The following is a 19,691-nucleotide window of genomic DNA, read 5'->3' as shown; positions in this document are numbered from 1 at the left end:
CTTTGCTCTGTTCATCTTTCCCTCGATCCTGACTAGTCTCCCAGTCCCTGTCACTGAAAAACATCCCAACAGCATGGTCCTGCCACCACTATGCTTCACCGTAGGGATGGTATTGGCTAAGTGATGAGTGGTGCAGGGTTTCCTCCAGACGTGACGCTTGGCATTAAGGCCCAAGAGTTCAGTCTTGGTTTTGTCAGACCAGAGAATCTTGTTTCTCATGGTATGAGAGTCCTTTATTGGCCTTTTGGCAAACTCCAAGTGTGCTGTCGTGCCTTTTACTGAGGAGTGGCTTTCGTCTGGCCACTCTACCATAAAGGCCTGATTTGTGGAGTGCTGCAGAGATGGTTGTCCTTCTGGAAGGTTCTCCCAACTCCACAGAGGAACTCTAAAGCTCTGTCAGAGTGACCATCGGATTGTTGATCACCTCCCTGACCAAGGCCCTTCTCCCCTGATTGCTCAGTTTGGCCGAGTGGCCAGCTCTAGGAAAAGTCTTGGTGGTTCCAAACTTCTTCCATTTAAGAATGATGGAGGCCACTGTTCTTGGGATCCTTCAGTACTGCAGAAATGTTTTGGTACCCTTCCCCGAATCTGTGCCTCGACACAATCATGTTTCAGAGCTTTACGGACAATTCCTTCAACCTTATAGCTTTGTTTTTGCTCTGACATGCACTGTCAAATGTGGGACCTTATAGACAGGTGTGTGCCTTTACAAATCATGTCCTATCAATTGAATTTACCACAGGTGGACTCCAATCAAGTTATAGAAATATCTCAAGGATGATCATTGGAAACAGGATGCACCTTAGCTCAATTTCGCGTCTAATAAGCGAAGGGTCTGGATACTTATGTAAATAAGGAATTTCTGTGTTTTTTTATATATATATTTGCAAACATTTTTAAAAACCTGTTTTCGCTTTCTCATTATGGGGTATTGTGTAGATTGAAAAAATATGTCATCCATTTTAGAATAAGGCTGTAACGTAACAAAATGTGGAAAAAGTGAAAGGGTCTGAATACTTTCCGAATGCACTGTACATCATTTTTGAATAGGATTAGGCCTACACGATGAGATGATACATGTATTGTGGACTGCACTCCTAGAAACCAGATTACAGTTTAACAGTTACATTTAAGGTCATGCTGTTCATTTAAATAATTTACCAGTTTCTCTTAGTTATTTATTCCTGGAAAAGGGATTGGGTTTGGGCAGGAAATATTGGTAAATCTTGGTAACCCGGTTCCCTCTATTCAACCCTAGCCTATATTGTCTATTTTTAGTTGAACGCTGGGTTGAATTGAAAGAATAGCTGTTAATGACTTCACAAATACTACATAGGCCTAGTATCATTGATGATATTTGACTTAGAAAAGTTAGTTACATTTAATTTGCTCTGATAAACTACCCTTTGGAATGACTTCAATTTTATTTATTTATTTTACCTTTATTTAACTAGGCAAGTCAGTTAAGATCAAATTCTTATTTACAATGACGGCCTAGGAAAAATGGGTTAACCATCTTGCAGTGAATCTATTTAGTTATGAGATCTCTCAATAATCTCTCTTAAAATAGCACATTGGTAGTAGTCAGTGACAAATATCAGATTCCAAGTCACAATACACTGACAAATTACATTGAAACAACGTTGATTCAACCAGTGTGTGCCCAATGGGGAGTCTGTAGTTTAAAATCATTAATAAAATCCATTATTATTTTTGAATCCTTTATGTTATTGGTGTTATTTGGTTTCCATGGACCAACTTGTACCAGACAATTGTCTATAGTCCTGCTGTCATGGCCAATGTTCCCTGTAGCCTTGAGACCGCTACGCAGCAGCTCCCCAGGGACTGCCGCATTTAAATATCAGCCCACAGAGAGAAGCATGAGATTGAACTTCACTCAACTTTCTAAAGCATTGGTCACCAACCGGTCGATCGCAATCGATTGGTCGATCTCCCAAGCATTTCTAGTCGATCGCCAAACATTTCTGTAAAAAAAACAACGATAAAGCCTTGTGTTCCTATTCTATTGTATTCGTCTCGGGCTGTTGATGGTAGGTGCACCCGTTTCAGCTGCTCTGCGCGCCGGAATGCGAACTGTTGCCATTTTTAAGCGTTTCGTGTGTTTGAAGCTACAAACTCTGCTTTCCCGGCGGCCCCAGAGAGCAAATCAAGTGCATACTTTGTTTACCGCTCGCCAATCGGATGGCTCAGATTACAGTGTCCGCAGTTAATGTAGCAGGCATACAATAAAGCTAGAGACTAGACTAGAGAGAGACAGACTGTCTTTTGGGGTATGGAATATCAATTCATATTTCACGTTCTCTGTTTATAGGAGTAACAACATGAATTTGTGCATGAGGCAGAAAGAATGCGTTGCGACTCGAGTTTCGCCATCAAGTGGAGGGAGACTGTCCGTTTTTGGTCAGTGTCAGTTGAAGAAAGGGTGAGCGGAGTGATATTTGAGAGGCGGACCCTGTCTGCTGCGCTCTCCCTGCGTTGAGACTGACCGTCAGCCCAGTAAAATAAAGATAAAAAGCGATTTATTTAAAAGTATGCTCACTCAGTTATGCCTCACAAGCAATACAACCACGGATCTATTACTGGAGTAATCAAATAACCTACCTCAATTTTTTTTATATAATTTTAAAAAAATGTCCCGAACAACAATGGGCAAAGCCAACATGCAGTGATGATGTATTGATTTTATAGTTTACTGCACACACCTCATTGCTACGGTACTGTTTTTAATTGGTTAATGTTACATAGGCTTACGTTTTTTAAGTCATACAAAAAACAAATCAGAGTGGTAGATCTCGGCTTGCATTATGACTCAAAGTGATCTTGACTCAGAAAAGGTTGGTGACCACTGTTCGAGAGTTATTCCTGTTAACACTATCAACGTTTCCCTTTACTGTGGAAATTGTGATCGAATAAATACAATATTAGCCACTTTCAATGCAACATACCCAAACAAAACGAACTACAACATCCAAGAGATTTTGATGTAGGCAGAATGCATCGAAATAGGAGTATATTGCATTGACACGAACTTCTCAGCCCCTACTCTACACAGACCGGCACGGCATAAACAATCAGAGCTGGTGTAGACCTATATGCAAATAGACCATTGCCATTCACTTTGAACTGGAATGTGTTTACAGAATGAGCGGTCGTGAGATTTGCTTGTTTTGAGATCAAAGCGAGAGCTGCATGTAGCAACGTGTGCACATTTTGTTCATATCCTTTGCTAGTTAGTGAGACATTTGCCCAGTTATAGATAATCTGTAGTCAATAATAGGAAATTGATTACTTCCTGCAAGAGCGCAAAACGTGTACATTTCTAGAAGTCTTTGAAAAGCGAGTCATTTAGAGCTTTTTTGTCTTAAAGTGGCAGTGTTGTATTTTGAGACAGGCTTGAATAAACTACGTAGCAAATAGGCAGATGGTAGCATAATGTGTCTGATTCTCTGTAATAATGGTATGAGAATAATAATGCATTTTATTCTGTAAAGTGGTTTCTTGCATCAAACATTTTCAGAAGCACAAGTGGATGAACAGGTTGCATGTTTTTTTTTCTTCAAAAGTCTCATGGAATATATACATTTGTTGCTACTGTAGGATTAATGATATAACAGCTATTTTCGTGTTAAACTGTTATGGGATGCATTGTTTTTGGTGGTAGGCCACTCTGGTAGGCCTACATTTTAATTGAATAGCCACAGTAGCCCACATGACCAATGTTAAAACTGTAACTTAAAGCCTGTATAGCCTCGGTGTTCACAGTAAACATGCACTGGAAGTTGCAAAGAATTTTCACCATGTTCAAGTTTGCTCAGTGCCGGAAAATATTTGAGGGAACATTGCTCATGACTATTTTTCAAAAGGGACCAAGTCTTCATTTCAATGCAGCTTGTTGGATTCTAATATTTTCCTTTACTGAAGCTTGTAACAACTATTACCTTTTATTGTAAGATTAGATTAGATTTAGATTAGATTAGTTTAAACTTTATTGTCATTGAACAAGTACAAGTACACTACAACAAATTGCAGTTGGCATCTGACCAGAAGTGCAAATAAAAGAGTGCAAAAAATGTACAAGTGAAACATTTAAGTACAACGTATGTCATTAAGTGGGATGTATAAATGTGCAATGAAGGCAAATTGAAAGTGCAAGGAGACATGCAACTGAAATGTAGTGAGAGCAGCAATGAGGTTACCGAGGTAGACATGTTGATGTACAACTGAAATGTAGTGAGAGCAGCAATGAGGTTACCGAGGTAGACATGTTGATGTACAACTGAAATGTAGTGAGAGCAGCAATGAGGTTACCGAGGTAGACATGTTGATGTACAACTGAAATGTGTCCTTAATCAGATGTCAGCAATGTCAGAGTCCAGTAGTACGGTGAAGAGTGCAAAGAGAGTAGTGCAACAAGGTCCCTGAGAGGCAGTACTAAGATGTGGACGGGTGGATATGGCTAGTGCCGTGGCACAGAGTTCATCAGGGTTACAGTAGCTGGAAAGAAACTGTTCTTGAGCCTGCTAGTGCGGTAGTGTAGAGACCTGCACTGCCTGCCTGATGGTAGGAGGGCAAACAGTTTGTAGCATGGATGTGAAGGGACCTGATGATGTCGCGCGCCCTACATAGACACCGCTTGCGCTGGAGGTCTACGACGGCAGGGAGCTAATGGCACCAGTGATGTGCTGGGCGGTTTTCACCACCCGTTGCAGGGCCTTCCGGTCAGCTATGGAGCATCCGCCAACCCACACTGTGGTGCAGTTAGTCAGATTGCTCTCGACCGTGCAGCGGTAAAAGTTCACCAGGATCTTGGGAGACAGGCGGGCCTTCTTCAGCCTCCTCAAAAAGTACAGGCGCTGCTGTGCCTTTTTGACCAGGGTTGAGGTGTTGAGGGTCCAGGAGAGGTCCTCGGAGATGTAGACACCCAGGAATTTGAAGCTGGGCACACGCTCCACCTCAGTGCCATCAATGAGAACTGGGGCGTGGTTGCAGCTTTTAGACTTCCTGTAATCCACAATGAGCTCCTTGGTTTTCTTTGCATTGAGGGCCAGGTTGTTGTCAGCGTACCATGCAGCCAGGTGCTTTACCTTCCTGTAGGCTGACTCGTCATTGTCACTGATCAGGCCTACCACCGTGGTGTCTTGAGGATGGTGTTGGAACCGTGTGCAGGAACGCAGTCCTATTCTTCTTTAATGTTGTCTTTCCTCCTACTCAAACGTATCGTCATTTGAAAACGTATTTTATTTTTATTTTTTTATTCCTACTTTTAATGTATTCTTTCTTCGACATATTTCCTCCCTTATCTTCACCTTCCATTTCAATCAATGGCAGTTGCATTTAACCAAGATCACGTTGTGGACATTGAATCAATGACATTTCATTAGATCTCTACAGAGGATGTCAATCAACTTAGTATGAGACTGACATTTCTTTTTAACTTCTTTTGTATGTTTCAATCACCCTGAAAAGACACAGTCATTTCTTAATTCACATTAAGAGATCGACATTAAAAACACAATTGTTTTGTTTTGTTTGTCTGTTTATTAATTGCTGCCAGTCATTTTCCAACAAGGTAATGTTAAATATAGCACAGTTGAAAAGTCTAAACATTAGAAAGCTAACCCATATTTAAACAAAGGTTCTTAACAAAGTACCATTTTCATCAACATTATGTTTTGTCTCTAGTTACGTTGTCATTAAAATAGTGTGATATGTGTGTGTGTGTGTGTGTGTCTATTGTCTGTAAGCAGCTCATGTAAACGAGGCACTGTCAGTTTGTCACACTGTGTATGTCTATACTAAGATTGTTTTGGTTAGTGGGATTCACGCCATGACATATATAGGTTGTGCATGTTATTGTACGATAGTGCATTTTCATATAACATGCAATAAATCAGTATATCAGCCCTGTATGAGAGAGAGAATAGGCAGGATACACAGTGCACCTCCCCTCCAGATGGGGGCAGCATGGGCCATAGCCCCGTTGCACAGGTCAGTGTCACAGCAGTTGTTGTGGTAGGTGAAGTTCAGGCCTGCAGTATGTTTCTCCCCAGACAGACCACATTGGGAGGGAATGGCACAGCTCTTCTCATACAGGACCAGACGCAGGGAGCCTACAGATGGGAGAGAAGGGTAATACCAATAGTACTCAAAACACAGAATGAGTTTAGCACTACTAATAGTCAGTTAACCCAGACTTGGAGTTGGATCCATACAGTACAGTATACTTTATTTCACTTCAGTACGTGTAGGCCACATATGTCAGAGTCAAGGCCCGCGGGCCACATCCGGCCCGCAAGAAGGTTTTTTACGGCCCCTGGGATGATCTTGATTTATTATTAGAACCGGCCCGCAGCAAGCCGGCAGCCCGCAGATCTTTTACACGCACCAATACTACATTTCCCACAATGCAAAGGTGACGCACCGAGCAGTAGGCTGCTTCATTTCAATATTTATTGGCACAGCAGTCGTCAGCATCACAGTAAAATTAACTTTCAGATACCCATCAAAAATGGCAAAACGGAAGGTGGATACTGAGAACCGGGGGTTTCAAACAAGGTGGGAGTCGGAGTATATGTTCACGAAGGTAGCTGGAAAACCTGTGTGTCTTCTGTGTGGAGAAAGTGTGGCGGTACTGAAAGAGTATAATCTGAGACGACATTATGAAACGAAACACGCGGACAAAAACAAGAATATGGACATGGAACAAAGGCTACAAAAGGCAGAGGAATTAAAACGAGGCCTCAAATCTCGACAGGCTCTGTTCAAAAAAGCCAAATCACAAGGCCAGGCTGCTGTCAAGGCCAGTTTTATTTTGGCAGAAGAGATCGCTAAATCAGCCCGGCCATTTACGGAGGGGGATTTCATCAAAAACTGCATGATTAAAGTTTGTGACGAAGTTTGCCCAGAAAAAAGGCAACTCTTTTTAAATGTGAGTCTGAGCAGAAACACCATTGCCGAGAGAGTAGACCAGTTGTCCATCAATCTAAAAGAGCAGCTTGTGAAAAAGGGAAAAGATTTTATTGCATATTCCTTGGCTGTGGATGAGAGCACCGACATTTCTGACATTGCCCAGTTGTCAATTTTCATCCGCGGAGTGGAGTCCAACCTAAGCGTGACAGAGGAGTTTTTGGCTTTACGTCCTATGCATGGCACAACTACGGGGCATGATTTGTATGAAGAGGTGTCAAGATGTGTAAATGAGATGGAGCTGCCTTGGGAAAAACTCGTGGGTTTGACAACCGACGGAGCACCTGCGATGTGTGGACACAGGAGCGGACTGGTGGCGAAGATACAGGAAAAGATGCAAGAGGAAAACGCGACAGGTGAGCTGACAGCTTATCATTGTATCATACACCAGGAAGCGTTGTGCGGTAAAGCCTTGAAAATGGAGCATGTAATGAGCATCATCACGCGCACAGTTAACTTTATCAGAGCCAAAGGTTTGAATCACCGCCAGTTCAAGGCATTTCTGACGGAGTTAGAAACGGAGCATGGTGATTTGCCTTATCACACAGAGGTGCGATGGCTAAGCCAGGGAAAGGTGCTTCAAAGATGTTTCGAGCTTCGTGAGGAGATTTGTCTGTTCTTGGACAGCAAAGGGAAAGACACAACACAACTCCGAGACGAAATGTTTCTGTGTGAAATGGCTTTTCTGTGTGACATTACGAGTCATCTGAATGCAATAAACTTGCAGCTGCAGGGTCGAGATCGTGTCATCTCTGATATGTACAGTACAGTGAAGGCATTTAAAACCAAACTGACTCTGTGGGAGACGCAGATGCGGAAAGAAAATTTGAGCCACTTTCCCAGCTGCCAGACCATGAAAGAGAAGCTCTCTACCAGTGCGTTCCCGAGCACACAGTTGGCTGATAAAATAGGTATGCTTGCCGCTGACTTTCGACGCCGATTTGCTGACTTTGAAGCACAAAAAAGCAGGTTGGAACTGCTCGGTAACCCATTTGCTGTTGACGTGGAAAGCTCACCACCAAACCTCCAAATGGAGTTGATTGACCTCCAATGCAATGATGCACTGAGGGCAAAATATGCGGCAGTGGGTGCTGCGGAGTTCGCCCGTTTCCTCCCCGGCACAATGCCCCAGCTGCGCATCCAGGCTGCTCAAACGTTGTCTATGTTTGGCAGCACATACCTGTGTGAACAACTGTTTTCTTTGATGAACCTGAACAAAACATCACACAGAAGTCGACTTACTGCTGAACACCTCCACTCAATTCTGAGGATTTCTTCAGCTCAGAGCCTTACCCCGAACATTGATGAACTTGTGGAAAAGATGGGACACCACCAAGTATCACCCTCAACCTCAAACAAGTGAACATTACTGTGCAATCACATATTTAGAGTTTTTACTCAGTTCAAGTTTAAAAGTTAAAATTTAATATTTGTTTTCACTGCATGTTACTTCTCCTTAAACAAAGTGTTGTTTTTGATTAATAGATTTTTGCACTTTATTTTTTTGTATTTCAATCCAATTATATTTTAAAAATATTTCAGTTGAGTGGATGATAGAAAATTGCTATTATTGTTTTTTCTTTGAAGTAAATTTAGCCCACTTTTGCTAAAATAGAAAATATAGTCTACTGATGGTGCCTTGAATACCGGTTTCTTTCATTTAATGTTCATGTTATGGGGATATTTATATAAAGGAAATTTGTCTTTTGTGTCTGTTGAAAATTAAAGATTACTGACAGAGCCATAAGAAAATATTGCTTTATTTATCTGATCATATTGTAATATATTTGTTAGGTTTTCAGTAGGTTCAATTAGGTTCACTAGACTATATGCGTCATTTAAAAATTTTTCAATGAACATTCGAACAGTCCGGCCCTCGTCTTGTAGCTGATTTTTTTATTTGGCCCTCCGTCCATTTGACTTTGACACCCCTGGTGTAGGCCTATTCGTCAGTGCACTGAATGAAATAGAGGCAAGAGGAGATGACCGTGTAAATGCTAGACTGGCAGGCATTGTGACGTATTACTGTCATCCTAAGAGGCTAAAACAATTGGCCCACCAGGTGTCAGCGGGTAGGCCACACCAGCTCTGCATTTAGAAAGGTGTTAAACACAATACATTCAACCACTGCAAATTACTGACCTCCATTGAGTTATGTTACAAAAACTCTTTAACAAGAAAGACATTGTCTGTGTTTTCAGAGCATTCCATTTCCTCTTATCCTCCTCATATCCTAAGAGGCACACAGAATCCTGTATCCCACCCACTGAGCGCAGCAGATCATTTCCTGGCATCACAGGAATTAGGGAGCTAACGAGAGATAGTGGTGACAGTTAGCATTTTTAGCTAGTCTTTTGAATACCTAGTAGAAAGGCAAGTCTAGGCAGGCATAGTGGACCATAAAATATCTCCCACACTTAACTCTTCAACTTCAGTTGACACAACACAATTGCAGTGACACTCAAGTTTGTTATTCAATCCAACGCACAATCACGGAACATAGGCTTCATTGTATTTGTCATTAACACAATATGTCATGCCACCTCCACCAGAAACCCAATACTGTCCCCAATGCCCACACACGCACACGCATGCAAGAATGTATATACACACACAAACACCCACAGTCTGCACTCACCTCGCGTCCCCACTGCAGTGCTAGCTAGGCAGCGCTGTCCAGCAGGACACTCCTGGGGGAACTTGAGGCAGTCCATGGGAGAGATGGCAGGAAACACACATGTGTAACAACACAGAGGTGCTAAGAAGGAAGGGGACCAACATACATTAAGATTATGTATCAATTATAAGATATACATCATACTAATAGGGGTATAACACTAACATTGTACTTAAGGTGGAGGGAAAAAAGACAACTCAGCACTAGAGGTATTGCTTTTCTTCTGAACTTTTTGGCTGACTGGCTAATGTATCTTATCTTATCTCCTGCTATCGCGATATGGGTCGAATCTAAAAAGACAATTGTCCTTGTTAAACAAAAATACTTTGTCATATTGAATTGAGTATTCCTATGCATGATCCTCCTTTTCTTACATACCTGCCAGAGGAAGACAGCACAGGAAAAGAAGAAACAGTTGTGGATGAGACATCGCAGAAGTCCTAGAAGTTGATCCTTTGGCACTTTGGAAGATATTACAAACTCTTCTGTTGTTTTGGTCAACGCCCCTGCCTAATATCTTCAGCCTCGCTCTACTCCCAAATTGAATTTCCCTTGCCTTCCTTCCAAGTCAGTATCAAATCCATCCAACTCTCAGTCTTTCTCTCCCAGTCAACTACATGTATTTTCCTACTGTGATATTTCCCTCTCTGATAACGCAATAAGTGACCAGATGTCAGTTGTATTGTCCTCAAATGGTCAGTTGTAAATTCCCTCAATCTACCTCCCCATGTCTGGTCCTCTTTATTTCTGACCAACCAGACACATTGGGAGTCAAGGTCTCCACCCAAAACTCTCCTAATTGAATTTGGATGGTATCCGTGTGGTGTGCTAACACACGCTCCCAGTATAATTTGTCAAAATCTGTCTAAAAGGGGGATTTACAGAGGTCCTTCCTTTAAGAAAACAACAAAATGTGGTGGTGATTTATATTGTACTGAATCAAAAATAGCAAGGGAAGTTATACATCATGTCCATAATGAAGTCTACACCCACAGATGTGGATACAGAAGGCACAGTAAAAAGAGTGGAGGGGATGCACTGTATGTGAAACCTACAATATAGCATTATGCATTTTACACAAGAGTATTTCTTGCTGAGAAGCTTTTGCATTCAATTTATGCATGAGATAATAAAGAGACAGACAGACAGACAGGGAATGACTAAGAAAGAAAAAGAGTAACTAAGAGACAGACAGACAGACTGAGAGAGGAAGTAACTGCATTATCCATAACTCCCTAATGAGTGCCGTGAGGTGAGCAGGGAGGATAGTCAAGTGACAGGAGTCTTGTGATAGGGGTGGGCTAAGGCCGGATAAATTGTTTACCAGTCATTAAACACACCATGTACAGCCAGCCTTCCTGAAACCCACTCCACTGTGGATAAATATTAGATAGGCTAGGGTCACGTTCATTAAGCACAAAATGTGAGAAAACAGTGTGAAACAGGGAGGCACTACATGAACTTGTCCAATAAGAACTGCTTGTTTTTTAGTTTTCCTTTGGAAAATGCTTTGCTATCGGAAGGGAGGTTACAGGGTTGAACTAGTTGGCTCATGCTAGTGCTGATGCGTAGAATACAGATCCTCCGCCACTGTATTTCAACAGGATGTTTTGTGAGGCCTGGAGATGGGCTGACAGATGGTGTTCTTCCTTAATCCTGTCTATGTCCTATGTGTGTGTGTGTATGTCTCTATTGCTCTCTGTCTTTGTGTGTGTGTGTATGTCTCTATTGCTCTCTGTCTTTGTGTGTGTCTCTCTCTCTCTTGTCATCAAATTATAATTTTCTTCTGACTCCCAATCAAGTCTGCAGTTGACTGTTTTGACCGTTTTGATTTCAGTAACATATGCCAGTCGCTAGACGAACATTGCACTGTCCTGTCTGCAGGTCACAGTCCATCTGTCACTAGCGGGTCTGTTTGAGTGTTTACCATTTAACCAGAGATGATTATCTCAAATTTGAGACAGAGTCATGTTTATCAATCTGAGGCCGAACCTCGGGAAGTGTGATAAACCACTAGCATTGATAATAAATTAGAAACCTGTCCTTAATTCTCCAAGACAAATATACATGTTGACAGACTATGTTGTGTAACTCCATCATATCTTTCTCCACTGCGTGGTTAAGTATATGACCAATATTGCAGAATAAAACAGGATTATTTTTTGCAGACAAAGACTAGACTCTAACAAGACACATACACAGACACAAAGACACAAAGTTGAATAGTCAATCGTATTGGGTCTATAAAAAAGCCCCGAAAGCGTGCGAAGTAATAATGTGACTATATACAATTTAACATTGCGAATTGATAGAACTGTTGACGTTAATCTGTAGAATGGGCGGATACAAAATTGGCGAGGGAGCGGGGGTGTGGCACACTTGGAAACAATGAATCAGGGAGAAAATATGAATCCGGTGCAATAATCTCTCCGAAAACCACTTGAAATCAATCTGTGTTCTGCATTGAACGAGTTTACGTTACAGCAACATTTCAACTGGTTTGGGCAACATTTTACGAAAAGATTAGCTGTCAAATTTACTTTCTTAAAGTGACAGAAGTCCGAATCAGTTGCGAGTTGCACTCTGGTTGCTGAATTCTATTCGATCTGCACTTTCATACAAGGTAAGAAGCAAATCTATCGTGATTAATATCCTACTTTTCTCCCTGAGCGGAGGGAATTAGGACGGTTGGGGGAAGGGAAGTGGGGGATGAAGGGGTGAACAGGGCGCCGGGTAAAGGGAAATATAGAAGAGAAGATAATAACGGGATAGGTTTTTGAAATTGAAAGAAAAAACAGAGAAAATAGGCATACGATTAAAGACATGGCGGAATAACTGAATGTGATTAACCTCTGTAAAAGTAATAATAAAGTAGACATCTTAACATTGCACTGGGCGTGATGAGCTCTTGCAGCCAACCAATGTTAGATGCTTTTCGAATAACTTGTTTGGTTACTCTGCAGATGGCTGGCACGGGATGATTAAAAAAACATAACAAAATGAAATACATTTGAGAAATATTCCGAAATCTAGTTGTATTCATTTGATTTGAGGTTTAGGTAGGTTACATTCCTAAAAATCAATATTGAGAGACATCACTTTTAGTTTGTTATTGTCTGATAATTACTCAAATTCCGCCGTGAATGGCTATTTTCTATGAATTATCCAGAATACCATATATGTAGGTAGCATCTGAACATATAGGCGCAATCCTGCAACACTTGTTGCGTCAAAATGTTAAGAGGGGTCAACCTGAAATTGCCCAACATTCTGGTTTAGTAAACTCGTGTGCCTAGCAGGGAGAGAGAGCAGTCGTTTAAGCAAACATAATATTGGCGCTGGGATTCACAACAGGATGAAAATAAAGCAGGGAGTGTCTCTAAACTGTAGCCAACGAGCTGATTGATTTGCCATTGCAAGACCATTGTAGAATGTTGAGCTCAAATAATCTGCCCTTGAACAATGCAGCTCTTGTCAGCATTCTCCAGTCCACTCTGTTCTCTGTATTAATTCTGGTTCAACTTGACATAAGAATAGTGTCTCTATGAAATAATAAGTTAGAGAAGTAACATTACAAATGATTGAATAATTATTATTTAGTTGGACTAAATCAAGTATTCAATGGCAAATGGTGGACACTGAACACTTGAGATTATGCCGTTTTTTTTTCTTCATGCCAACTGTCCAATGCCAGCAGCACCACAAAACAGACCATTGTCTTTCTGAGGAAAACATCTTAAGTTCCAGACAGAATTGGTAGCCTACTATATGTCCTACAGTTGAAGAGAGTGAAATGCGTGCAGTAGAGCAGACACAAGTGATCACAGGAACTTTCATCTAATGAGTCACTGAGCATGTACTAACGTGCTTTATCCTTCTCATCAAAAGCCCTAAATAATATCTCCCTCCTTTCTTTCAGACTGAAACTCATATTTACCTCCCTGGAACTTTGCAGTTGGTATTGGAGTGGCTAATCACTGAAGTGGAAGAACAGGGATGAAGAGTTTCTCCTGTGTGTTTTCCTGCCTGATGACAGACTCCCCATAGAGCTGCTGATTCGCACTATCACATCCCTTTAGTGTCCAGCTGGTCTTGCCATCACACCTCACAGCTTCTCAAACAGTTGGGAACACACTCTGACAACAATTGTCACCCACTCATCTAGTGGCAAACACACTTCTGTTCTGCCTTGTAGTGGCAGAACACCAATACTAGCCCAAAGCCAGGGTACTCCCACACCTTCCCACACACACACCCTCTCTTTCTCACACACACATCATGGCGAGCGTGTTGCCGTACGGCTGCTTCACCCACGCAGTGGTGCGGGGCATCCCAGAGACCTTTGGGAAGGTCGATAATGAGGAAACCACGACGGACTTGGCCAAGGCACAGCGTCAGTTTGGGGTTCTGACGGGGGCACTGAGACAGAAGGTGGGGCTGCAGCTCATAGAGATCCCTGCTGACCCGGAGCTACCAGAGAGTTGGAGGATAGAGGATGTAGCTGTGATACAGGGAGACACGGCACTCATCACCAGGCCATTCAAACAGCAGAGACGCAGAGAGGTAAACACTGACCACAACAACTGAGAAATACTTCTCTGTATCGCTGACTTTTTTTAACCTAGATGAACGAGATTTGTGTATGTTGTGAATCATTCCATTAAACGTGTTGTAGTTCTGTCTCAACTATTGATTTATATTGTTGTTATTTATGTTTTAATTATAGATTAATGTTGCCGTAGAGTCAGTTTGACTTCTCCTTTCTTTCTCTCCCTCCCTGTCCCTTTCTCCTCTCTTCCTCAGGCTGAAGCGGTGAGGAGGGTGATGTCGGAGCTGAACCTGACAGTGGTGGAGTTGGGGGCAGAGGAGGGAGGCTCCGTAGGGGCCACGCTGGAGGGCAGCGACGTGCTCTTCACTGGCAGGGAGTTCTTTGTGGGCATCTCCTCTCACACCAACCACAGAGGAGCTGAGGTTCTGGCCGACACTTTCAGAGTGAGTATAGCTTGATTCCTTTCTCAAACCACATGCGAGGACAAGATCCAAAGACCCTCCAACCTTCTCCTCCAATGTGTTCTGAGGTGGCAAGCAAAGAGGACATAAAGAATCTAGGAAAGACTAATTGGGACAGAGCCCATGTGTTGCAGCAGAGATGAGCAGGTGGCCATTGTTCTATTGTATTATGAGATTCATGGCTCAAAGACAAATGATGGAAGAGCAAGCTATGTCCCATTGGTCAGGGATGGTGATGATCATACCAGGAAGCCCCTTGTGATTTGACATGGTCCACAGTAGCGCCATTAGTATTGATGGCTTCCTCTTGCTAAGTGCATTTATGGCAGCTATGTGTGTGTATATATCTGTCCACGTGTGAGTTAACTTGTGTGAGGGTAGAAAGAGATGGATGGGAAAGTATGAATGTACAAAGAAAATGCATACTTCTTAATTCTCTACCATGCTCACGTAAACTAAACAAAATTAGATTTTCACAGTCAGGTCTGTTTATTTTAATGGACTTATAACAGTAGTCAATACCATAACTTGTTGGATTTCGATATTCAATATCACTCCTGGTAGGGCATGCAAACTACACCATTGTGTTTGGGTCTTTGTTTGTCTGCCGTCTGTCTGCTTTCCTGGTGTTGCTTTTTGCATGCAATATTTACAGAGTATTATCTAATCTATCTGATGAATTACTTGATTTGATGTCCAAGTACATGATCATGTTAAAAAGTAATTCAAAGATAAATCTTTTTCTTTGGGTCCCTGTGTGCACAATAAGAATAATATTTTAGAATCTACAACATTTTATAGGCCACTTAATGTTCTTACCATCTCTGTCCTCGTTGTAGGACTTCACTGTGTCCACGGTGCCAGTGTGTGAGGGAACTCGTCTAAAGAACATCTGCTCTATGGGAGGTCCTGATACTATCATCATCAGCGACAGTGATGGGGCCAAGAAGACCCTCCGGGTGAGTGTGTGTCCGAGAGAAAGATGGTGAACTAATATACAGTAGCTCTCTATCCATGTACTGTTGAAGTCGGAAGTTTACATACACTTAGGTTGAAGTCATTAAAACTCGTTTTTCAACCACTCCACACATTTCTTGTTAACAAACTATAGTTTTTGCAAGTCGGTTAGGACGGTTATCGGTTATCTACTTTGTGCATGATGACACAAGTAATTTTCCAACAATTGTTTACAGACAGATTATTTAACTTATAATTCACTGTATCACAATTCCAGTGTGTCAGAAGTTTACATACACTAACAGGCTGACTACACCGCTCGCGTTGCAAAAATAAATTTAGAAATCTATATTAAATTATTGCGCCAACGAGCGTCTGCGTTGCCAAGGTTGAAATAGGAGTCAGTTCTAATTGTGACGCTGATCGCGCTGCAAGTCCTGCCTCTCCCATCTCCTCATTGGTTTATAGAAGCAGGTGCCATCTACTCAATGTATATACCCACGTGGGTGACTGAAAGACGAAATGGGTCAGTGGCGGTAATGCACCTAATTTAGAAAGTTGCCAATCACAATATAAAGTCAAGAGAAGAAAAGGCCAAGAAGGAGGAGAGATGACTAGAAATGATTCGGTTGACCGTTTTGTGTGGATTAATTGGTGGAGTACAGGACCTTGTGCATTTCAGGTAAAATTACAACTCAATGTTTATGTCCCAGGACAAATTAGCTAGCAACAGCAAGCTAGCTAAATAGGACAAATTAGTTAGCAAGTGCAAGCTAGCTAGCTAAATTGCCATAAATGTTTAATGCTTTTCAACCTGTCCCCAAATTAATGTAATTGGTTCAGAGTTTGTTTTGATATTTTAACCTGCGTGTCATGATCGCGTTTGGTGTGGGGGGACAAAATAAATGTATGCACGATGGTGCACGCGCGCAGCCGGTTTGGGTTCCATGTAAGTTGACTGTGCCTTTAAACAACTTGGAAAATTTCAGAAAATTACATCATGGCTTTAGAAGCTTCTGATAGGCTAATTGACATCATCTGAGTCAATTGGAGGTGTACCTGTGGATGTATTTCAAGGTCTACCTTCGAACTCGGTGCCTCTTTGCTTGACATCATGGGAAAATCAAAAGAAATCAGCAAGAGACCTTAGGAAAAAAAATTGTAGACCTCCAAGTCTGGTTCATCATTGGGAGTAATTTCCAAACGCCTGAAGGTACCACGTTCGTCTCTACAAACAATAGTATGAAACCATGGGACCATGCAGCCGTCATACCGCTCAGGAAGGAGACGCGTTCTGTCTCCTAGAGATGTATGTACTTTGGTGCGAAAAGTGTGACTCAATCCCTGAACAACCGCAAAGGACCCTGTGACGATGCTGGAGGAAACGGGTACAAAAGTATCTATATCCACAGTAAAACGAGTCCTATATCGACATAACCTGAAAGGCCACTCCGCAAGGAAGAAGCCAGTCCTCCAAAACCGCCATAAAAAAGCCAGACTACGGTTTGCAACTTTTTGGAGGAATGTCCTCTGGTCTGATGTTTGGCCATAATGACCATCGTTGTGTTTGGAGGAAAAAGGGGGAGGCTTGCCAGCCAAAGAACCCCATCCCAACCATGAAGCACAGGGGTGGCAGCATCTTGTTGTGGGGGTGCTTTGCTGCAGGAGGGACTGGTGCACTTCACAAAATAGATGGCATCGTGAGGAGGAAAGGTATGTGGATATATTGAAGCAGCATCTCAAGACATCAGTCAGGACCCCAAGCATACTTCCAAAGTTGTGGCAAAATGGCTTAAGGACAACAAAGTCAAGGTATTGGATTGACCATCACAAAGCCCTGACCTCAATCCTATAGAACATTTGTGGGCAGAACTGAAAAAGTGTGTGTGTGAGCAAGGAGGCCTACAAACCTGACTCAGTTACACCAGCTCTGTCAGGAGGAATGGGCCAAAATTCACCCAACTTATTGTGGGAAGCTTGTGGAAGGCTACCCAAAATGTTTGACCCAAGTTAAACAATTTAAAGGCAATGCTACTAAATACTAATTGAGTATGTAAACCTCTGACCTACTGGGAATGTGATAAAAGAAATAAAAGCTGAAATAAATCATCCTCTACTATTATTCTGACATTTAACATTCTTAAAATAAAGTGGTGATCCTAACTGACCTGAGACAGGGAATGTTTACTAGGATTAAATGTCAGGAATTGTGAAAAACGGATTATAAATGTAGTTGGCTAAGGTGTATGTGAACTTCTAACTTCAACTGTACATTCTGCTTGCCACAACAAACTGCCATTCAGACATGCAAAGTGATCGACTGAAAATTCTCCAGCCCAGTATTTATGTCTCTGCTCAGATGAAAATGTAAATGATAAAGCAAGCTTTGTTGGGCTGTTTTTAAAATGTCATTGTGTTGTTTAGAGCCCTATTTGCTCACATTACCCAAGTGATTGTGATCCATTTGGTCCCCATCCAGAGATGATTGGCTCTTGCCCAGTTCAGCTTCTCCCTGTGTGGGCTACTCAAATGTGAACAGACCCTGGCCGCTGCTGTCATGCTAATTTTGTTAGCACTGCCTCTGTGTTTTTTGTAGATGATGGAGCAGCTGACTGATCACCACTACGAAGTGCTCACGGTCCCGGAGGGCGCAGCAGCTAACTGTGTCTATGTCAGGGGCCCCTCCAAAGTGGACTACCTGCTTCACCCGCCCACTGAGGAGTGTCCTGACAGTGTCCCTGTGAGTGAACAGCTGTCTTTAGGCTACTTTACTAAGCTATACTTTTTTTTATATCCACCGTATTGGGTCTTTGGCATATAAGAGATTATATTTTCAATACAAAATCCCTCTCGACTCAATCCCAAATGTGCCATGATATAGGCATTAATTTTCCACCCTGCTGCAATACACCATGAAATAATCACATGAAGTACACGGTAGAACAAGGAACGCAGGCTAAACACAAAAGCTTGTCAACCAGCGGTCGAGGACATCGGCTGAAGCTTCTCCCCATAAATGTGGATGTAATAAAACGGTATTCTCTCCACCCCCACCCCACAGGCCTTCCAGAAGCTGACAGGCTACACCCTCCTCCCTACAGCGTGCAGCGAGGCCTCCAAGCTCGGAGGCCATCTGTCTTCATTCTGCCTACTTATCAATAGGAAGCCGAACTTCTGAATACCCTGCCCTTCTCCCATAGTAAACACATAGACCTTCATTGGCTATAGGAAAATACAAATGAACATAAAGAAAATGTCCAACTGTTGGGCCAGGGGCTAAAGGGAAAAGTCTAAACTGTATCCTTGGGACATCGCAACTCTGACGTCACCCCATTGAAGTTGACATTTTAAAACTGTTACGGTAAGGGTTAAGGTTAGAGGTATGGTTAAGGTTAGGTAGGTTGTATGGTTTAGGGTTAAGTTTAGGGTAGGTAGGGATGTCTCAAGCATCCCGGATAGCACTAAATGGGGCTAAAGAGGGTTCCCCTTCTGTGGAAAGAGTGCAGTGTGGCTTGAGGATCTTTAATAGGCTCTAGATTTGAAATGTAGGCGTAATGTATACGGGCCCAGCTCTACAGAGATGCTCTCTGGAGACAAAAGCATAGCCAAATCAGTTTTATATCCCTATATTATATAACAAGACTTGCTGCCATTATCCAAAATGTCTGATCCATCCTCCGAACCACACTCTCTGCGCTCAGAGTAAGTAGGCTGTTGTTACGTTGCGGCCATAGAAATATAATCCATAGAAGGGACTTGCCACCGCTAACCATGTCAATTTGACTGGTAAACACATGGGTACACTCACAGTGGCTGCCAGTCCTGACTTAAATGGGCACATCCGTTGTATAGATTCTATGGATTCTGTCTATCGTTGTATAGGCCTTTTGCAAATTTCAGGGCAGGTGGGGCAGAGCACTTTTTTTTTGTTGCCTGTTTTGCATGTTATCAGTTATCAAAATGTGTTGAGTTAATAAAGCTGCATACAAACATGGTCTCTTATTTAGCTTTTTTGAGTAAGGCAGATCCAAAATGCAGGTGTTTCATTCTCTCAGTACTT

General features: G+C 42.2%; 2 protein-coding genes across 2 annotated transcripts; one reads left to right on the top strand and one right to left on the bottom strand.

Moving 5' to 3' along the window:
* Window positions 1–5,541: 5,541 nt before the first annotated feature.
* Window positions 5,542–12,049, bottom strand: LOC139373342 (prostate stem cell antigen-like). Its single transcript, XM_071113749.1, has 3 exons — window positions 10,043–12,049; window positions 9,626–9,745; window positions 5,542–6,131 (listed from the first exon to the last, which is right to left on the bottom strand). Exons 1-3 carry the CDS (start codon window positions 10,092–10,094, stop codon window positions 5,920–5,922), a joined length of 384 nt encoding a protein of 127 aa, XP_070969850.1. The 5' UTR covers window positions 10,095–12,049; the 3' UTR covers window positions 5,542–5,919.
* Window positions 12,023–19,628, top strand: LOC139373341 (putative hydrolase DDAH2). The gene is made up of 6 exons (XM_071113748.1): window positions 12,023–12,287; window positions 13,584–14,227; window positions 14,468–14,656; window positions 15,514–15,633; window positions 18,228–18,371; window positions 18,693–19,628. Exons 2-6 carry the CDS (start codon window positions 13,943–13,945, stop codon window positions 18,807–18,809), a joined length of 855 nt encoding a protein of 284 aa, XP_070969849.1. The 5' UTR covers window positions 12,023–12,287; window positions 13,584–13,942; the 3' UTR covers window positions 18,810–19,628.
* Window positions 19,629–19,691: the final 63 nt, after the last annotated feature.

Source organism: Oncorhynchus clarkii, chromosome 18 (genome assembly GCF_045791955.1).
Source record: "Oncorhynchus clarkii lewisi isolate Uvic-CL-2024 chromosome 18, UVic_Ocla_1.0, whole genome shotgun sequence".
In the NCBI taxonomy this organism is placed as follows: domain Eukaryota; kingdom Metazoa; phylum Chordata; class Actinopteri; order Salmoniformes; family Salmonidae; genus Oncorhynchus; species Oncorhynchus clarkii.
This window is presented reverse-complemented; position numbering and strand designations above follow the sequence as displayed.